The sequence below is a fragment of the Phoxinus phoxinus genome (assembly GCF_949152265.1).
Source record: "Phoxinus phoxinus genome assembly, chromosome: 4".
In the NCBI taxonomy this organism is placed as follows: Eukaryota; Metazoa; Chordata; class Actinopteri; order Cypriniformes; family Leuciscidae; genus Phoxinus; species Phoxinus phoxinus.
The window spans coordinates 38290724-38309677 of NC_136879.1; the positions used below are offsets into that span (position 1 = coordinate 38290724).

Here is an 18954-nt window from a genome sequence, read left to right on the forward strand (position 1 = left end):
CAAAACCACTCCAGCAGCTTCCTATGAGGTTTACCACAAAACAGATAGCCTTTCTCGTAAATCTCTCTAGCTATCTCTCTGAATTTCACACAGACAGACTAAAATACGTTATTTACAGCCTCTCGTTTTCGCTTTCTTGCTGAGAAGAACATGAATTGCTGGTCTATGCTGGTGTAGGTGAGTTAGTGCTGCTAGCATCACTTTGACCAATACAGCTCAGGTAATCTTCTTAATCTCACAATGTTGCATAGTATTTCTCTTACATGTCTAAGGTGGCTTTAAGTGAGCCCACCACAAAATGGATTACAGCGGAAAATCTGCTCTCATATTCATATGCAAACATCTAGAAACAAATAAACAATATGCTGAATATTAAGCCCACGCTAAACATAACCAGCTTTCAAATGTTCCCCAACAAAAGCAAAAAAAGTGAAGCCATAATCTTAGAGGGCTGGTACAATGCAGATATTTTTTATGTATTATGGATCTGTCAAAAGGACAATAGCTCAGTGACTATAAAAAATATTCTGAAATACAAGGTTATACTAATGAAGGGGGATTCAGTAGCAGAAAGGTCGAACTGTATTTAGGTTGGGGCAGGTTGTCACAAACATTTTAGAATTCATATTCAATTATTAATTGCATCATCTGTTAGCAAACCAATGGTATGACATGGTGTCTTACAGATCTTTGCTGTTTCATGAATTATTTGATATTTTTTACTGTTAAATTTAGCTGTAAAGCCATTAAACAGCCTATAATATGCTATTTAATGGCTTCCCATTGTAATCATGTTGGAGCATGTTGTCATAAAAGGTCAGAACATGTTAAATGAACTTTTTCTGTTTTTCCTAAACAACAATGAAATGTTCAAGCGTTCTAATAAAATACTTTAAAGTATATCTGAACATAAATTGACTTTCCAAAGTACATAAATCTTAATGGTAAAAGAGAATGGGCCATTTAGTTCTTGTGGAAACATTTATTTTTTAAATGTATACATTTAAGTTTAAGATTTTTACAAAATGTTTTATTAAGCTCTAAGTTTTTTTTTACTTATTTAAAATGTAATTCACAATACGTAAGGGTTAAAAAAATACAATTGAATTAACCATATTATATATTTTGTTAATTAAAAAACACCATTATTTTACTAGTTATTTAGATTATTTTAGAAGCAAGATCCTTGGACCTTTTTGTTAATCACCCAAACAGTTATCAATTATTAAACCTATCAGTTTATCAATACTAAGACCATGCAAAACCAAACCATTGTTAAATGTGAATCGTGTGATCCATCAGTGAGTCGGTTCAGTTGACCGATGCTTGTTCATCCAAACGCTCAGAGACGCAGCAACAGCGCTGGAATGCTGCTAATAGCATTATGCTTGTTAATTATAGAATTAGCATGATTGAGACCGCGGAGTGTAGGCTTGTAATAAATTACGCTGAGATGCTGGAAAGCTTCCTAAATGCTTCTTAGAAAGTACAAGAGTAATTGTTCAATGGCTTCTGAGGTCAGGTTACTATGGCAACCCCTCCCAATCGCTCTTAAAGGCGTAATGACGAGCAATCAGAGGCTCAAGTGTGTAATTGAGTCCTCACGCACATGCAAGAATACACACACAGATTAAGACAAGCAAACTGCAAAATAGTCAAACACTCAAGTTCAAACAAGTCCCTAAGCGCGCGCACGCACACACACACACACACACTTGTAATTTAGTATACACAGAAGTCATTCATAAGGACATGTCAGCTTCCTGAATTCCTCTTTAACTCCCGCACAGAAACACACACTCGCGCGTGGGAAGAGCCGCTTGAACTGGTGTGAGAGTGACTCAGTCTGATGGAGTCACATTAAAGGCTGTGAATTCTGGAGGAGGGTTTTAGAAAGGGTCTGAACCCCATCATTAGGGCTTGAGACCGCCTCCAAAAGGTTTAAAAACAAGTGTTCTATGTTCTTCAGCAAAGTTTCAGAAATGACAAAAGTCAAACTTATAGCCAGTCTCTCATTTCTGAAATGGAGTGCGCATTTGATTTGGAACTAAATATAGTCAAGTTCTGAAGTAACCATGGCAACAGGAATCACACATATTAAGGATAGCATGATTAATCGTTAAAAATCGCGATGACAACGATTTTACTGTGTGCTTTTGCACTGCTGCCGAGCCAGAGAAAGCATTTATCATATATGTAAATATTATAATTTAATAATAAAAATATATAATTATCATATATAGGTATTAAACAGTTTCACAAACAGGCGTTTCAACCAACCAGTATCGTTATTTGTGTGTTAAAAATATTCTAATGATCACAGAAGTACTGGGATAAAAGTTAATAGTTCGGATTTAAACACTGACGTCTACGGAAGCGATCAAAATACAGTTAATCAGATATTGAAAGTATTTGATTGTATTGATTGCATTGTTACACCAGTAGGTGGCGACAAGGGACTGTTAAAAACTGTATTTTTCATTGAATCATTCATTCAAGAGATTCGTTTAAAAACGCTGATACTAAAAAGTATTTATGAGTGAGTCATTGAATCATTCACTCAACACGATTTAAAAAAAAATCATTCAAATTATTTAAACGTTTTTAAATTGACTGCAGCAATTAACATTTTGTCAGAACCTCTAGGAATAAATATATTTAGTTTAGTTGTATTCAAAGAAAAAAAAAAAAAACAGGTCAGTTAGCTACTAATTTAAATACTGGCACGGACATTATCAGATGTTATGCTGACAACTAATCTTATTATTTACCACTTCATTACATATTTACATATTACAAATATATCATAGTCAGTGTTGTTATTGTTAAATTCACCCTTTGGTGAAAATCAAGTTTTTAATGTTGTTGTCTATGTGGTGTTTTTAATATGCTTGCATGTGTAGATTCATAAGTCGACAGCATTACTGAGTGTTTTCTGCTTAAAACTGCAGTGAACCAAAGACAGTCTCAAACACATGGTGTGAAATCGCTGGTGTTTCTGACGTCACAAACTACCTTGTAACCAATCAGATCAACGAGTGATCGTCAACCAGTGGATCTCTGAGCTGAGTGAGTGAGTGGAGGCGGGGCTCATTTGCATATTCATAGAACCGCATATACTAAATGAGGCAAGGGTGTCGAGTTACATTCAAGAAATTTTAAGGCATTCAAGGAAAAAAACTTTTAAATACGTCCTTTTGGTGATCAAAGATGAGTTTATCTTTAAAATGATTGACTACAGGGGGACTTAAACTAAAAATAACACAGCATTTTGTTCAATGAAAAACTTTAACCTTTGTTTAATTGAGTTTGTTGCCAACAAGTATTTCTAATTCTAATTAATATTTTTTTAAACCAAATAGAGCTTTTCTCTACAGATTAAAAAATAAATAAATACAAATAATACAAATTTAAAAAGCACAGAAAAATTACTAAAACTTAAATTAAATGAATCTAAAATTGAAATGAAAACTGAAAACATAAAAATAAAGCTAATTCAAAATCTTAATAAATATAACAGTATATACAGTAAATAAAACTAAAATGTTAATCATGATACTTTATTTATATGGCGGGCTGCATGAAACAAACCACATAAGAGAGCAAAGATGTTTTTTTTAGATGACGTCACAATCCCTCTTACTTTGTGATCTTTCCCCTCCACCTCCATTATGTTATTGAAATGTCAAATGTTCACAATCCAATCTGTTCCTGATGGACGAAATCAATTCCCTGCATTCATTATTGTTGGCTATCTGGTTGGACTTGTAAATATGTGTGAAAGACAGAAGCCTCAGAGAAGTGAAGGACAGCGGAGATGTTGTGAGTGGGCGGCGTGTGCCGAGAGGGATTATCTCTCTACAAATATAACAAAACCCATAAAAATGACAGTAAATCAATTATTCGATGGCGTCTCAAAATGACATTGACATAATCTCAGTTGCCATAGAAACACTGATGATATATAAAGATTCCTGTGTCTGAAATGCTTCTACCAATAAGTGATGGCTGTAGATGGCAGATTTATTTTTTTCTCTCTTTTCGGGGGAAACAACTTTATGGATTTTAGTAGCATAAAAAAAAAAAGCTTTCTAACACCTAGTTTAAAACGGTCTTAATTTTAAGGAGAATTAAACCCTATTTCCGGAGACCGGCTTATCTAACATCTTGAACTAGCTAATGAAGGTCTATACACAAATTAACTTTCAAAATTAAACATTTCCTGATCAAATAAACAGCTGTTTAAAGTTTGGGGCTGGTGAGATTGAAAGAGTCTCTTCTGCTCACCAAGGCTTTATTTATATGATCAAAAATACTGTAAAAAACAGTGAAATATTATTACAATTTAAGACAACTGTTTTCTATGGCAATATATGTTCAAATGTAATTTATTCCTGTGATCAAAGCTGTATTTTCAGCATCATTCCTCCGATCTTCAGTGTCACATGATCCTTCAGAAATCAATTGATGCTCAAGAAACATTTCTGATTATTATCAATGTTGAAAAAAGTTGTGTTGCTTCATATTTTTGTCGAAACAGTGATTCTTTGCTGAAGTTTAAAGTTCAAAAGAACAGCATTTATTTGAAATAGAAACATTATAAATGTCATTACTGTCATTTGTAATCAATTGAAAGCATCTTTAATGGATAAAAGTATTGATTTTTTTTAAAAATATACATAAAACATACAAAGTAAAACATTTGCCTATTTATTATGCTATTTTATTAGTCTCCCTGTAGTCAATTATTTGATCCCTTAAAACTCGTCTTTGATCACAGAAATGACATATTTAAGCGTTTTTTTCTTGGAATTTGTTTTTAGTCATGACTTAAAATATCCTGAATGTAACTCGACACCCTTGCCCCATTTAGGCACTTCTATGAATATGCAAAAGAGCCCCGCCTCCACTCACTCAGCTCAGAAATCCACTGGTTGACGATCACACGTTGATCTGATTGCTTTTTAAATTTGTATATTTTTTGTTTTTTGTTTTTTATATGTAGAGAATAGCTCTATTTGGCTTTAATTTATTTATTTATTAGAATTAGAAATACTTGTTGGCAACAAACAAGTCCCCCTGTAGTCAATTATTGTATCCCTTAAAACTCATCTTTGATCACCAAAAGGACATATATAAAAGTTTTTTTTTCCTTGAATGCCTTAAAATATCTTGATTTTAACTCGACACCCTTCCCTCATTTAGTATACGCAGTTCTATGAATATGCAAATGAGCCCCGCCTCCACTCACTCACTCAGCTCAGAGATCCACTGGTTGGCGATCACACGTTGATCTGATTGGTTACAAGGTAGTGTGTGACGTTAGAAACTCCAGCGATTTCACACCGTGTGTTTGAGACTGTCTTTGATTCACTGCAGTTTTAAGCAGAAAATACTCAGCAATGGTGTCGACTTATGAGTTTACACATGGTTTGCCTTAAATTATATTAAAATCACCACATAGACATATAAACAACATTAAAAGCTTTTCACCAAAGGGGGGGCTTTAAAGCCTTTCATAACCTGCAGTTTCCACTGCGTTCACTTGTTTTGTATTTTGCAGTATCTTTCATATATAAACCGTACAGAGGTCAAACACAAGCCCACGACAGGAATGGCAATGTGAGCTCTGCAGTGTCGAGTCTCAAAGATATAAGTCAACAGAAGGACAGAGGAGAAGAACTACTGAACTACAGAGCCTCATTCAGTGAGTATCCTGAGTTCAATCCAGTGGTGACTGGCTAAAGTTCAACTCACACTGCCCTCTGTAGACCGCTTGTGGTATTACAGGCAAATTCAATGCTTGTGAAGTATTTGCAGTGTCTGACAGCGGGCCAGTAATGATGTCATATTTAAACTAGTAGACAGTCAAATATATCTGGATGTTTTTATCATGCACCAAAACTTTCCTTAAAAACTACCTTCATTGAATCTGAAATGAGTTTGTGTGAATATAGGCTAAATGATGCAAGGGGACAGTGGTTTCATCCTCTAATAACCTCTCAATTTCAATCAATATACAGTAGAGCAACGTTTTTGTGAATCATAGCAAAGAACGATCGCTATAAAGGTAACTATATTAGCATCACACCGGCGGACAATGTTTATTCTAAGTATGCTGCAGTTTTTTTGTCTGACGCTTTAAATGCTCAAGCTCTTAAGGGATTGTTAGACCAAAAAAAAAAAAAAATTCTGTCATTAATTCATAGAATTCTTTCGTTCATCTTCAGAACACAAGTGAAGATCTTTTTGATTAAATCTGAGAGCTTTCTGTCCCTCCATTGACAGCTACGCAACTACCACTTTGACGCTTCAAAAAGTTCATAAAGAGATTGTAAAATTAATCCATATGAATTGAGTGATTTAGTCCAAATTTTCTGAAGAGACTTGTTTGCTTTATATGATGAACAGATTTAGTTTAGGCTTTTATTCACACACAAACATGTGCTGCGTAACACGAGAATGAACCTCATTGGATCTTGCGGACGCTCAAATTAAAAAATTTTGGGTGAACTATCCCTTTAAAGCAGGATGGATTCTGATTGGCTGGCAATGTTTTTATTGTTCATCAGCTGGAAAAAAATCGTACTAAAAAATTATTTCAACAATATCGTTTCTCTGTGCTGTTATCGTTTATCGCTATCCTTTTATTTTGAGAACGATTTTGGGAACTAAACCTATATCGTTATCATTATAGTTATCAGCACTGGTGTGAACGGGCCTTTAATGAGATTAAAGTGGCTTTAAAAATGTTTACAGTTACGGTAAGTGACTTGAATATCCGTGTATTCGAAACAAAATGACAAAGCAAGTGTCATCAGAACTAACCACTCAATTTAATTAACTTTAGCTGGACAATAACTTTCTTCTAGAGCTGCTGTAAAGCCAAAACAATCTCCGTTACTGTAATCGCCTATTATCACTGTAAAGCTGATCTACACTGAACAAAATTATAAACGCAATACTTTTGTTTTTGCCCCCATTTTTCATGAGATGAACTAGGGCAGTAAACGATTATTCGCGATTAATCGAATCCAAAATAAAAGTTTGTGTTTACATAATATGTGTGTGTGTACTGTGTATAATTATTTTGTATATATAAATACACACACATGCATGTATATATATATAAAAAAATGTATATATAAAATAGTTATATTTATATATAATATAAATCATATAAAAATATATATGCACTATATAAATGCAAATATTTCTCAAATATATACATGCATGTGTGTGTATTTATATATACAAAATAATTATACACAATACACACACATATTATGTAAACACAAACTTTTATTTTGGATTCGATTAATCGCGATTAATCGAGATCTAAGTTTTTTCTATGTACACAAAAGGCCTATTTCTCTCAAATATTGTTCACAAATCTGTCTAAATCTGTGTTAGCACTTCTCCTTTGCCGAGATAATCCCTCCACCTCACAGGTGCACAGGTGTGCCTTAGGCTGCCACAATAAAAGGCCACTCATAAATGTGCAACTTTGAGTTCAGCTGGCGGCAAAAACAAAAGTGTTGCGTTTATAATTTTTTTCAGGTCAGTGTATATTGTTAAAAGCGCTATATAAATGAGGGTGACTTGACTTAATTTCACAACCACAGTGTCTAACTGGCAGTCTGGATATCTTCTCATCAAATCTCAAATGAATTCTGACATTTTTAAGTGGCTAAACACTTTTATGGGCCACTCTTTGTATTATGGATGAAATGCACAAACCATATGATTGTGTGTGATGAAGCCAGACGAGAGAGAGAGAGAGAGCGAGCGAGTGAGAGTGAGAGTGAGAGAGAGAGAGAGAGAGAGAGAGTGAGAGAGAGAGAGAGAGAGAGAGAGAGAGAGAGTGTGAGTGAGTGAGTGAGTAGAGAGAGAGAGAGAGAGAGAGAGAGAGAGAGAGAGAGAGAGAGAGAGAGAGAGAGAGAGAGAGAGAGAGAGAGAGAGAGAGAGAGAGAGAGAGAGAGAGAGAGAGAGAGAGAGAGAGAGAGAGAGCCCGAGGTAATCCTGTGACGCTCATTCCTCTTTTGCGCGCTGGATTATCTGGACCTCGTGCCCAATACGCCAACATGTGACGGGCTTATGATTTGAGAAAGCTAAGAGCACTATATGTGCAGCTTCCCCAAACGGCACATGATAAAACATATGACACGCATATAAGCCTGAAAACATAACAGAGGGACGATAACACAAAAAGTGCTTGTTTGTATAATACAGCCGGACGACAGATTTTGGACATGGTGTCCATAACTGAAAGAGGGCTTCCTCTGTAAAAATGTTTTGGAACAATATGTTTTTTCAGAAGCGCAATATAAAATTTAATTGAATTCAAATTTGTAAGCCGCTTAAGATATTTAAAAAAGTGTCTAATAAAACCAACAAACAAAGACCATGGTACATTAATATGGTAATCATTCCATACCACTGAATTACCAGTAAATAAATATAGAACTAAATATATATGTGGCCATGAGCAAATATTAATTTAAAAAAAGGCAAAAAAATTTTTTTAATTGCAACCAATAAACTGCTGCTCAAAAGTTTGGGCTCAGTAAGACTTTAAGCAAGGATGCATTAAATTAATCAAAAGTGTCAGTAAAGACGATTATAATTTCAGTTTCATATAAATGCTGTTCGTTTGAACTTTCCATGCATCAAACCATCACGTTTTCCACATAAATATGATCATCAAAACTTTTGTCAACATTGATAATAATTAGAAAAGTTTCTTGAGCATCAAATCATCATATTATACTGGTTTCTGAAGGATCATGTGACACTGAAGACTGGAGGAATGATGCTGAAAACTCAGCTTTGATCACAGGAATAAACAAGCATATATTCAAATAGAAAACCGTTTTTTTAAATTGTAATAATTTTTCACAGTTTTTACTGTAGGCTATTTTGATCAAACAAATGCAGCCTTGGTGAGCAGAAGACACTTAAAATCTTACAGTCCCCAAACTTTTGAATAGTAGTTCATATGACAATTATATAAGAAGAGAAGTCAAATCCGCATTTAAACTTGCTAACATTTAATGGTTATAATGCATAAAACGAGCATACGCGATGATTTCTAACTCAATCACACAGCAACAGGTTGTTGGCGTAAACGCAAAGGCAAAGCTTTACAAACTGTGTTGACTTTGCTCATTTCGGCTGGTAATTGAATTAAACTGGATGATCTTTCATGAAAGGAGTTTCTTCCCGAACTGTAAATGAAATGATCTCACGCTCGACTCGAGCGCAAGCATTCCAGAGTCCCGAGACTAAACGCGAGCGGGGGTCACCGGTTTCATCCCTAGCATGTGATACTGGGGTTGTAAGTGTGTGTGTGTGTGTAAAGGAGGGAGTGTGTGAAGAGAAAGAGAGCTGGATCTCCGTGTCTAATGTGTCTCACTCTCTTTATGAAGCCCATCATGTCTTTTGCTCTGCTCGTGCTCTTCTTCATTCAGTTCTTCAGTCAGTCTCTCCAGCAGTTTCCTCGGCCTTGCACGTCCCGGGACGTCCTGCAGAGCAAGCGCTGCTGTCCGGTGTGGCCGGGCGATGGTTCGGTGTGCGGATCCCTCTCGGGTCGAGGCTTCTGCCAGGACGTGGCGGTGTCCGATCTCCCCAACGGGCCTCAGTTCCCTCATTCAGACGTGGACGACCGCGAGCGCTGGCCTCTGGTGTTCTACAACCAGACCTGCCGGTGCGCCGGCAACTACATGGGCTTCGACTGCGGCGAGTGCAAGTTCGGGTTCTTCGGTGGGAATTGCGGGGAAAGACGGGAGTCAGTCCGCAGGAACATCTTCCAGTTGTCCGTGTCCGAAAGACAGAGGTTCATCTCGTACCTAAATCTGGCGAAGAACACCGTCAGCCCAGATTATATGATCGTGACGGGCACGTACGCGCAGATGAACAACGGTTCGACCCCCATGTTCGCAAACATCAGCGTGTACGATTTGTTCGTGTGGATGCATTATTACGTGTCCCGTGACGCGCTGCTCGGGGGTCCCGGGAACGTGTGGGCCGATATTGATTTCGCGCACGAGTCTGCCGCGTTCCTGCCCTGGCACCGGGTGTACCTGCTGTTCTGGGAGCACGAGATCCGCAAGCTGACCGGCGACTTTAACTTCACCATCCCGTACTGGGACTGGCGTGACGCGCAGGACTGTCAGGTGTGTGTGGACGAGCTGATGGGGGCGCGCAGTCCTCTCAACCCAACCCTGATCAGCCCGTCCTCGGTGTTCTCCTCCTGGAAGGTAAAGTCGATTAATCGCGGTTAATCAGATACAAAATTAAAGTTTGTGTTTACATAATATATATGTGACCCTGCATCACAAAACCAGTCACGAGTCGCACAGGTATATTTGTAACAATAGCCAACAATACATTGTATGGGTCAAAATGATAAATTTTTCTTTTATGTCAAAAATCATTAGGATATTAAGATCATGTTCCATGAAGATATTTTGTACATTTCCTACCGTAAATATATAAAACAATTTATTTTTGTGAGTGAACATAAATCCACAACTTTAAAGGAGATTTTCTCAATGTTTTGATTTTTTTGCTCCCTCAGATTCCAGATTTTCTAATAGTTGTATCTCAGCCAAATATTGTCCTATCCTAAAAAAGCATATATCAATGGAAAGCTTATTTATTCAGCTTTCGTGTGATGTATAAATCTCACTTTCAGAAAATTGACCCATGTGACTTGGTTTTGTGGTCCAGGGTCACATATGGTCATGCAGAATGATGCATCAATATCTGCTTCATTATACTAATAAAAAGTCAATATCCTAATAATATGCAAGCTAAACTAAACGACCCTAAACTAAAGTGTTACCAAACATGTTATTGTCATGATGGTGTAACAGTTTGAATTGAATTTTAAGCAATTTCCTATCCTAACAAACCATACGTCAATGGAAAGCTCATTTATAAATAGCTTATTTATATGATCTATAAATCTCAATTTCAAAAAATTGACCCATGTGACTGGTTTTGTGGGCCAGGGTCACATATGTGTGTGTACTGTGTATAATTATTTTGTATATATAAATACACACATGCATGCATGTATATATTTTCAAGAAAATATTTGTATACTTTTATTTTGGATGCGATTAATCATTGCACAGCCCTAAAGTCAAGTCACCTTTATTTATATAGTGCTTTTAACAATATAGATAGTTTCAAATCAGCTTTACAGAGATAACAGGAGATTACAGTAACGGTGATAGTTTTGGCTGTACATCAGGAAGTTTTTGATTAATTCACTTCTGTTGTAAAAACCATTAGTTATTAACAGCTTACACGACACCGTTTTAACTGAAAACAGAAAACTTTTCATGTGTTCTGGACGTTCATTTCATTTGCAAACGCAAACTTTGAAATCGGTTCCAAGGTGCAAGTTTTGAAAAATCAACATAATCTTTACATGTAAACATGAAAACAAATTCACTTCACATTCTTACTCAAGAATACAGTGTGTTTAGTCATGTATCCCTCTAGTAATGTTTGTTGTAGTCAAATTTGGTCAAAACCCAATTTCACAAATGCTTGTTTTCTCTTGCAGACACACAAAACTAAACTAAAAATCCCAATATAATCGTCATGTTTTTATAGTAGCTCTTGGGCAAACGAGTGAACGTAATGAAAGTATTACATTCAGACAAGGGAAATTATGTAAATGAGGGTAAATAGTCTCTGTAATATTATTTTAAATGTATTTAAGTCACTTTTCAGGATTGTGAAAAGTGATGTGAACAGAGAAACATTTAAACACTGTAAACAAAAAAAATACAGTGTTTAACCAAAATTATGATAAAAATAAATGATGAATTTATTTATTTTTTGAAAAATTATTGAAATTAAAATTAAAATGACAATAAATCTGAAAGAAATGTCATGCTGATTAATAAAAAAAAATATATATATATATATATAAAAATAAACTAAAAATAAATCTATTTTCAAAAAAAAAAATTGTTCTTTTGCAAATTGCAAATACAATACTTGTTTTGCCAGTTTATAAAGAATGTAGGGTAATAAACAAATACAAATATATATACATATATTTATATAAAATAAAAATGTTTTACATATATTTTTTTATTATATATATATATATATATATATATATAAAAATATATATATATATATATGTAAAAAATACATTACATCTATTTAATAAAGAAATTTAATATATATTATTTATTTATTTAATCTACATTCTGTATAATTTTCTTTTAACATTCTCCACATGGTTGAGTGCAGGTCTATAGGAACAAACCCCATGGAAGAGTGTGACCCTGAGCTCATTATCCGTGTTTAATTTAGCCATGTGACGGGGCTTTGTTCATATAACTTTAGTTTAGTGAGCGGTTCTGAGGTCACACATTCCCTTGCGTTTATAGAGGTGTGATTGTGTGACGCCGCCTCGAGCGCAGCGTGTGTGACGCCTGGCGGTGAAGTTCGGGTGTGTTGGGTCATGAGTGTGTCTGGCCCCTAAAACCTCCATTAACCGCGGTACTGACCCGCTCACAAGAGCCAAAGCTTCCTTATAGAGCCTTAAAGGCTTCTGTCAGGCGTTTAGTGCTTCCTGGCAGCCACACATAATCTACTAGCATGGCAATGATTTTTGCATGAGAAAACACTCATGTTTTCTTCAGAAAGAGTCAAATTCAGTGTCTCTCTCTCTATCTCTCTCTCGCTCGTCTTCATCTGTGAGCGTAGGCGTTCGTACGTCTCTTACGACCAGCAGGAGTGAAACGCCATCCGATTAACATACGAGAAACCAGCATTAGTCATGGAGACGGAGAGGCTTCCCTCGTGGGCTTTCACACACATTCACAACTCCATGTTTTTACTGTCAAATAGGCACTGGATTGATTTGCACTATTGTAATGATGACAAAAATGTAATTGTTTTTTCATTAAAATAATGTCACAGTGAAACAAATCTTAGTAGTCCTAAAAAATAGTTTTTTTTTTTCATTATATTTTTTATTTACTAAATTTATTTACTAAATACATTTTTTTTTTTGAATACTTTTTTTTTTGTATTCTCTTCTGCTCACCAAGGCTGCATTTATCTGATCAAAAATACAGTAAAAACAGTGAAATATTACAATTTTATAATAACAGTTTACTATGTAAATATATTGTAAAAATGTATTCCTGTGATCAAATCTGAATTTTCAGCATCATTACTCCAGTCTTCAGCGTCACATGATCCTTCAGAAATCAGTGTAATATGATGATTTGCTGCTCAAGAAACATTTATGATTATTATCAATGTTGAAAACAGTTGTGCTGCTTAATATTCATAGAAATACTTCATATTTCTGTGGAAATCATGATTTTTTAAAGGGTTCTTTGATGAATAGAAAGTTCAAAAGAACGGAATTTGTTTGAAATAGAATCTATTGCAACATTATAAACATCTTTACTGTCAATTCTGATCAATTTAATGAATCCTTGCTGAATAAAACTATTATTTATTTTTATTTTCGTGTAAAATAAATCCGTCATGTTCCTGCCAGGTTTCATGAGCTTCACACATTGAACTCTTATAGTTGTTGTCTGCTAGTGTTTACTAAGTGTCCACTGTACCTGTGCAGGTGATCTGTTCTCAACCCGACGACTACAACCTTCGTGAGGTTCTGTGTGACGGGTCGCCAGAGGGACCGTTACTCCGTAACCCTGGTAACCACGACCGGACCCGTGTGCCGGCGCTGCCCAGCTCGGCTGACGTGGAGGCGGTCCTGAGCCTGACGCAGTACGAGACGGGGCCGATGGACCGACGGGCCAACATGAGCTTCAGGAACACGCTGGAGGGTGAGTGTGTGTGGAGTGTGTGAAGAGATGAGCACGTCAGGCTGTACACACTGAACACGTCTCCCCTGCGCAGGTTTTGCGAGTCCTGAGACGGGGTTGGCGGTCACGGGTCGCAGTTTGATGCACAACTCTTTACACGTCTTCATGAACGGGTCCATGTCTTCAGTGCAGGGCTCCGCCAACGACCCCATCTTTATTCTACATCACGCCTTTATTGATAGGTAAAATGTGCATGCACGCACACACGCACACACACACACACACACACACACACACACACTCGCAAACACATACAAACATGTACACTCACACACTTGCATTCTCACACATGCATACACACACACACACACACACTCACACACTCACACACTCGCATACACACACAAACACGTACACTCATACACTCACATACACACAAATATGTACACTCACACACTTGCACACACACACAAACATGTACACTTGCACACACACACACACTTGCATACTCACACACGTACACACACAAACACGGACACTCACACACACACACACACACAAACATGTACACTCACATACTTGCACACACACACAAACATGTACACTCACACACGCACACACTTTAATACTCGCACACGTACACACACACTCGCATACACACAAACACGGACACTCACACACTCGCATACACACACAAACATGTACACTCACACACTTGCACACACACACAAACATGTACACTCACACACTAGCACACACACACACACACACACTTGCATACTCGCACACACACACACACATGCATACTCGCACACACACACTCGCATACACACACAAACATGTACACACACACACTTGCATACACACACAAACATGTACACTCACACATTTGCATACACGTAAACTCACACACTCGCATACACACACAAACATGTACACTTGCATACACACACAAACATGCACACTCACACACTTGCACACACACACACACACTTGCATATTCGCACACGTACACACACACTCGCATACACACACAAACACGTACACACACACAAACACGTACACTCACACTCTCGCATACACACACACGCATAAACACAAACACTCACACACTTGCATACACACACACACGTTGCGTAGCCAACATTTCAATGATATTTTAATGCATCACTCACCCATAAACCTGCAATAGTCCTGAATGACACCTCATATCATAAAACTTGTAAATATTATATATGAATTGTGTTGTTGTTCTTCAGCATCTTTGAGCAGTGGCTGAGGAGACACCAGCCCCCCCGCACACACTACCCGACCGCCAACGCCCCGATCGGACACAACGACGCACACTTCATGGTCCCCTTCATCCCTCTCTACAGGAACGGGGATTATTTCCTGTCCACTAAAGCCCTGGGATATGAATATGCATATTTACTGGACCCAAGTGAGTTATTAATATTAGGGCTGAGCTTTAACACACACTTCACGATTCGATTCGATTCACAAGTTTGCAATTAGATTACAATTCAATTAGATTTGATATGGATGAATTTGGATATATTTTAGGTAAATGTAAATTTTTCTCAACTCTGGTGGTTTCTTAAACTGCCTAGACTAATCTTACAAGTTAGTCATATTATATATAAATAAGACCGGTCATAACTTGTAAAAGTCAGTTGCATAAAAAGGTAGATTGGTCTAAATGTAATCTGAATAGTAAGACTGTTAAACCCTAACTAAATTAGACTAGTTAGCAGCTGTGTTTATGCAACGGATTTGTATACAAATTGTATTGAAATTGCACACAAGATAGTTTTTATAATTATTGCTATAATAACTTTTGAGTGACATAATTATGTCTACTACAATTCATTTTTGAAATACAAATAAATAAATGGTGGCTGTCATTAAATTTTTTTCATGGCTGATTTATACAAATGTATTATATTAAAGAACAGGTTAAAGGTTGTGTAAGAATTGTCTAAATAACTTTTTTTCAAATTGGCTTAAACTGTCTTTATATACCAATACATAATTAAAATGTAAGTACTTTGAAAAAGAGAGTATAAAAATTGAGTGACTATAGTGTACTTAATCTTCAAAAAACACAGCTCATTAATTCCTACCGGGACGAAACAAGTGATTGGCTTGCGCGACTGTCACTCTCCGTCGCCATGACTACCGCCGCTATTACTGGCTCTGCCCACGTGCGCGCACTCGCGCACACCGTTTTTAGGTGGGAGTGAAAGGAATTAATGAGCTGTGTTTATTGAAGATTAAATACACTAGAGTCACTCAGTTTTTATACTCTCTATTTCAGAGTACTTGCATTTTAATTATGTATTGGTATATAAAGACAGTTTAAACAAATGTTTTAGTACAATTGGACAATTCTGACCTACCCTACCTTTAAGGGTAAAAAATATAATGAATAATATAGTGCATATATTTAGCAAAATGCCAAATAGCCAACTATAAATGGTTTTCCTGAGGTAAATATGACGTCATGTGACAAACTGTTTTTTTTGAGGGGCCGTTTACACAACACCGTTTTCAACTAAAAACATTTAAAAAAATTATGGGTTTTTGGCCGTTTGTTTACACGACTACGGCTTTCTGGGTGCCTGAAAATGCAAACTTTTGGAAATGGGTTTCAAAGTGCAATTTTTTGAAAACGGTCTCCGTGTAAACATAAAAAAATGTGAATCTCTGAAGACATCGCCATCTAAAGGCCTGGCAAACCCTAAATACAGGGTTTGTAGTCGTTTTTGCTGATCCGTGTGAATGGGGATCGTTTTGACAACGGTGTCGTCTGTACGTGGAAAAACTCACAGGAAAAACTTGTCATATCGTTGACGTGTAAACGTACCCTAAGTGTTTCCGCAGTTGAAATGCCGATTAAGCGATTACATGAGACATTTTAGTAAGTTGTACTGTGTCTCTCAACATACCTTCTGATGTTCATTCATGTTTATTTGATGCTATAACTAGTAGTAAAGAGTAAGAAATGAAGCGGCTACAGCGATCTGTCACGACACATTAAAGAGTGTCAAATGCAATTGTTTGAATTTCGTTATTAAATTGACAGAACTTGAAAGCTGAGATGTGCGCTAGCCTACAAATAATATTAAGTTTAGTTCACGCATCAACTGAAAACACAGCAGAGAAAGACTAAAATATCCATTCTTGGGATTTAAGAATCGATATCGGTTGATCAAGAATATTTGATCAGCTCTAATTAGCATAAACCCAGGTACTTCCGTTAGCTTGTCTTCATCCGCTTCAATGTCTCGCAGGTCAGCGGTTCATGCAGGAGTTTGTGACGCCGTATCTTCAGCAAGCTGAGCAGATCTGGGGCTGGCTGCTGGCGTCAGGGATCCTGGGGGCCGTCGTGGCGGGAATCATCGCTACGATCATCGGCGTGTCGTGTCGCAGACGGACGAAGAGGCGAAAGGCGTCGGGATACGGGGAGAGACAGCCCCTCCTGAACAGCAGCGAAGAGGAGGGTTCAGCTTCATACCAGACCACACTGTGAACCTGAGTGTGTGTCGGCGAGGACAGACGCTGTAGCGACGGGGAAAACACACACACACACACAACTGGGGACATTCTACAACGCTTAACGAGAAAAAAGCTTAACGTGGAAAAATAACGATAGTGTTATTAAAAGACCAAACGCCTTATTAATAAATCATACTGTGTACAAAAAATCAGATGAGTCCAGAATATGAACGCAACACATTTAATTACACGTTAAACAGTTTTCTATAGGAGTTAACGCGTTATGTTCATTTTCTGGGCTTATCTGATTTTTTTGTACATAGTATGATTTATTGATAAGGTATTTACTGAGTTTGGTCTTTTAAAGGTGCAGTGTGTGATTTTTAGCGGCATCTAGTGGTGAGGTTGCGAATTGCAACCAACAGAAGTTACGGTGGCCGACAGGAAGTGATGTCGTCGTCTGAGACAGCAGAGAGTAGCCAGTTAAGCAATGAGGTTTCTTTACAAAGATAAAGTAAGACATTATGTTTACTTAATTATTCAGTAAAACGATATGTTATTGCGAATATTATTGTTACTTGTTCATCATTGTGTCAGTGTTTTATTCACTGACTTTAGCTTGCTTCTATACACGAAGAACAACATAGTGCCGAAACGCGTTTGTCCGTTTAGGGCCACTGTTGAAACATGTCGGTGTAAGCGGACACACGGCGTGTGTAGATATAGAAATGCTCGTTCTAAGGTAATAAAAACATAACGCTTCATTATTTAAGGTATTTATACAACACTGAAAACATAGTTATGTTTACAGGTGAAACTCGAAAAATTAGAATATGGTGCAAAAGTTAATTTATTTCAGTAATTCAACATAAAAGGTGAAACTAATATATTATATAGACTCATTATATGCAAAGTGAGATATTACAAGCCTTTATTTGTTATAATTGTGATGATTATGGCTTACAGCTTATGAAAACTTTTTCACAATACTCTAATTTTGAATTTGGGGTTATCATAAACTGTAAGCCACAATCATCAAAATTAAAACAAATGAAGGCTTGAAATATCTCACTTTGCATGTAATGAGTCTATATAATATATTAGTTTCACCTTTTAAGTTGAATTAATTAAATAAATAAACTTTTGCACCATATTCTGATTTTTCGAGTTTCACATGTGTGATATTGCATTTCTGTCAACAGATCCTCCTAAATATTACACAACAATACTTTAATATCACTGCCTTATTACATTAAGCCACGGTAAGCGTTTTTCACGTTAAGCGTTTTAGAAAGTCTGGACAACGGACAGTTAACCGGGTCATGTGACACACGAGACCAGATCTCGCCTCTAAACCTCGGGTTTACTCGTGCAACACGGGACACGTTTACGAGACCTCTACTAATCTCGCATGATGTGCAGTACTGTTCAAAAGAAGAAATAATACTTTAAATTGATCAAAAGTGACAGAAAATATATTTATAATGTTGCAAAAATTCGAATTAATGCTGTTCTTCTTTTGAACTTTCTATTCGGTTACATTTTAAAATATATTTAAATACAGTTATTTTAAATTGTAATTATATTTCACTGTTTTTGATCAAATAAATGCAGCATTGTTGAGAAGAAGAGACTT

At 36.6% G+C, this 18954-nt stretch overlaps 1 protein-coding gene across 1 annotated transcript; it reads left to right on the plus strand.

Moving 5' to 3' along the window:
* Positions 1-9267: 9267 nt before the first annotated feature.
* On the plus strand, positions 9268-18460 carry tyr (tyrosinase). Its single transcript, XM_079610002.1, has 5 exons — positions 9268-10259; positions 13625-13841; positions 13915-14062; positions 15080-15261; positions 17114-18460. The coding sequence occupies exons 1-5, from the start codon at positions 9405-9407 to the stop codon at positions 17350-17352; spliced, it is 1641 nt and encodes a 546-aa protein (XP_079466128.1). The 5' UTR covers positions 9268-9404; the 3' UTR covers positions 17353-18460.
* The last annotated feature ends 494 nt before the right edge of the window (positions 18461-18954 follow it).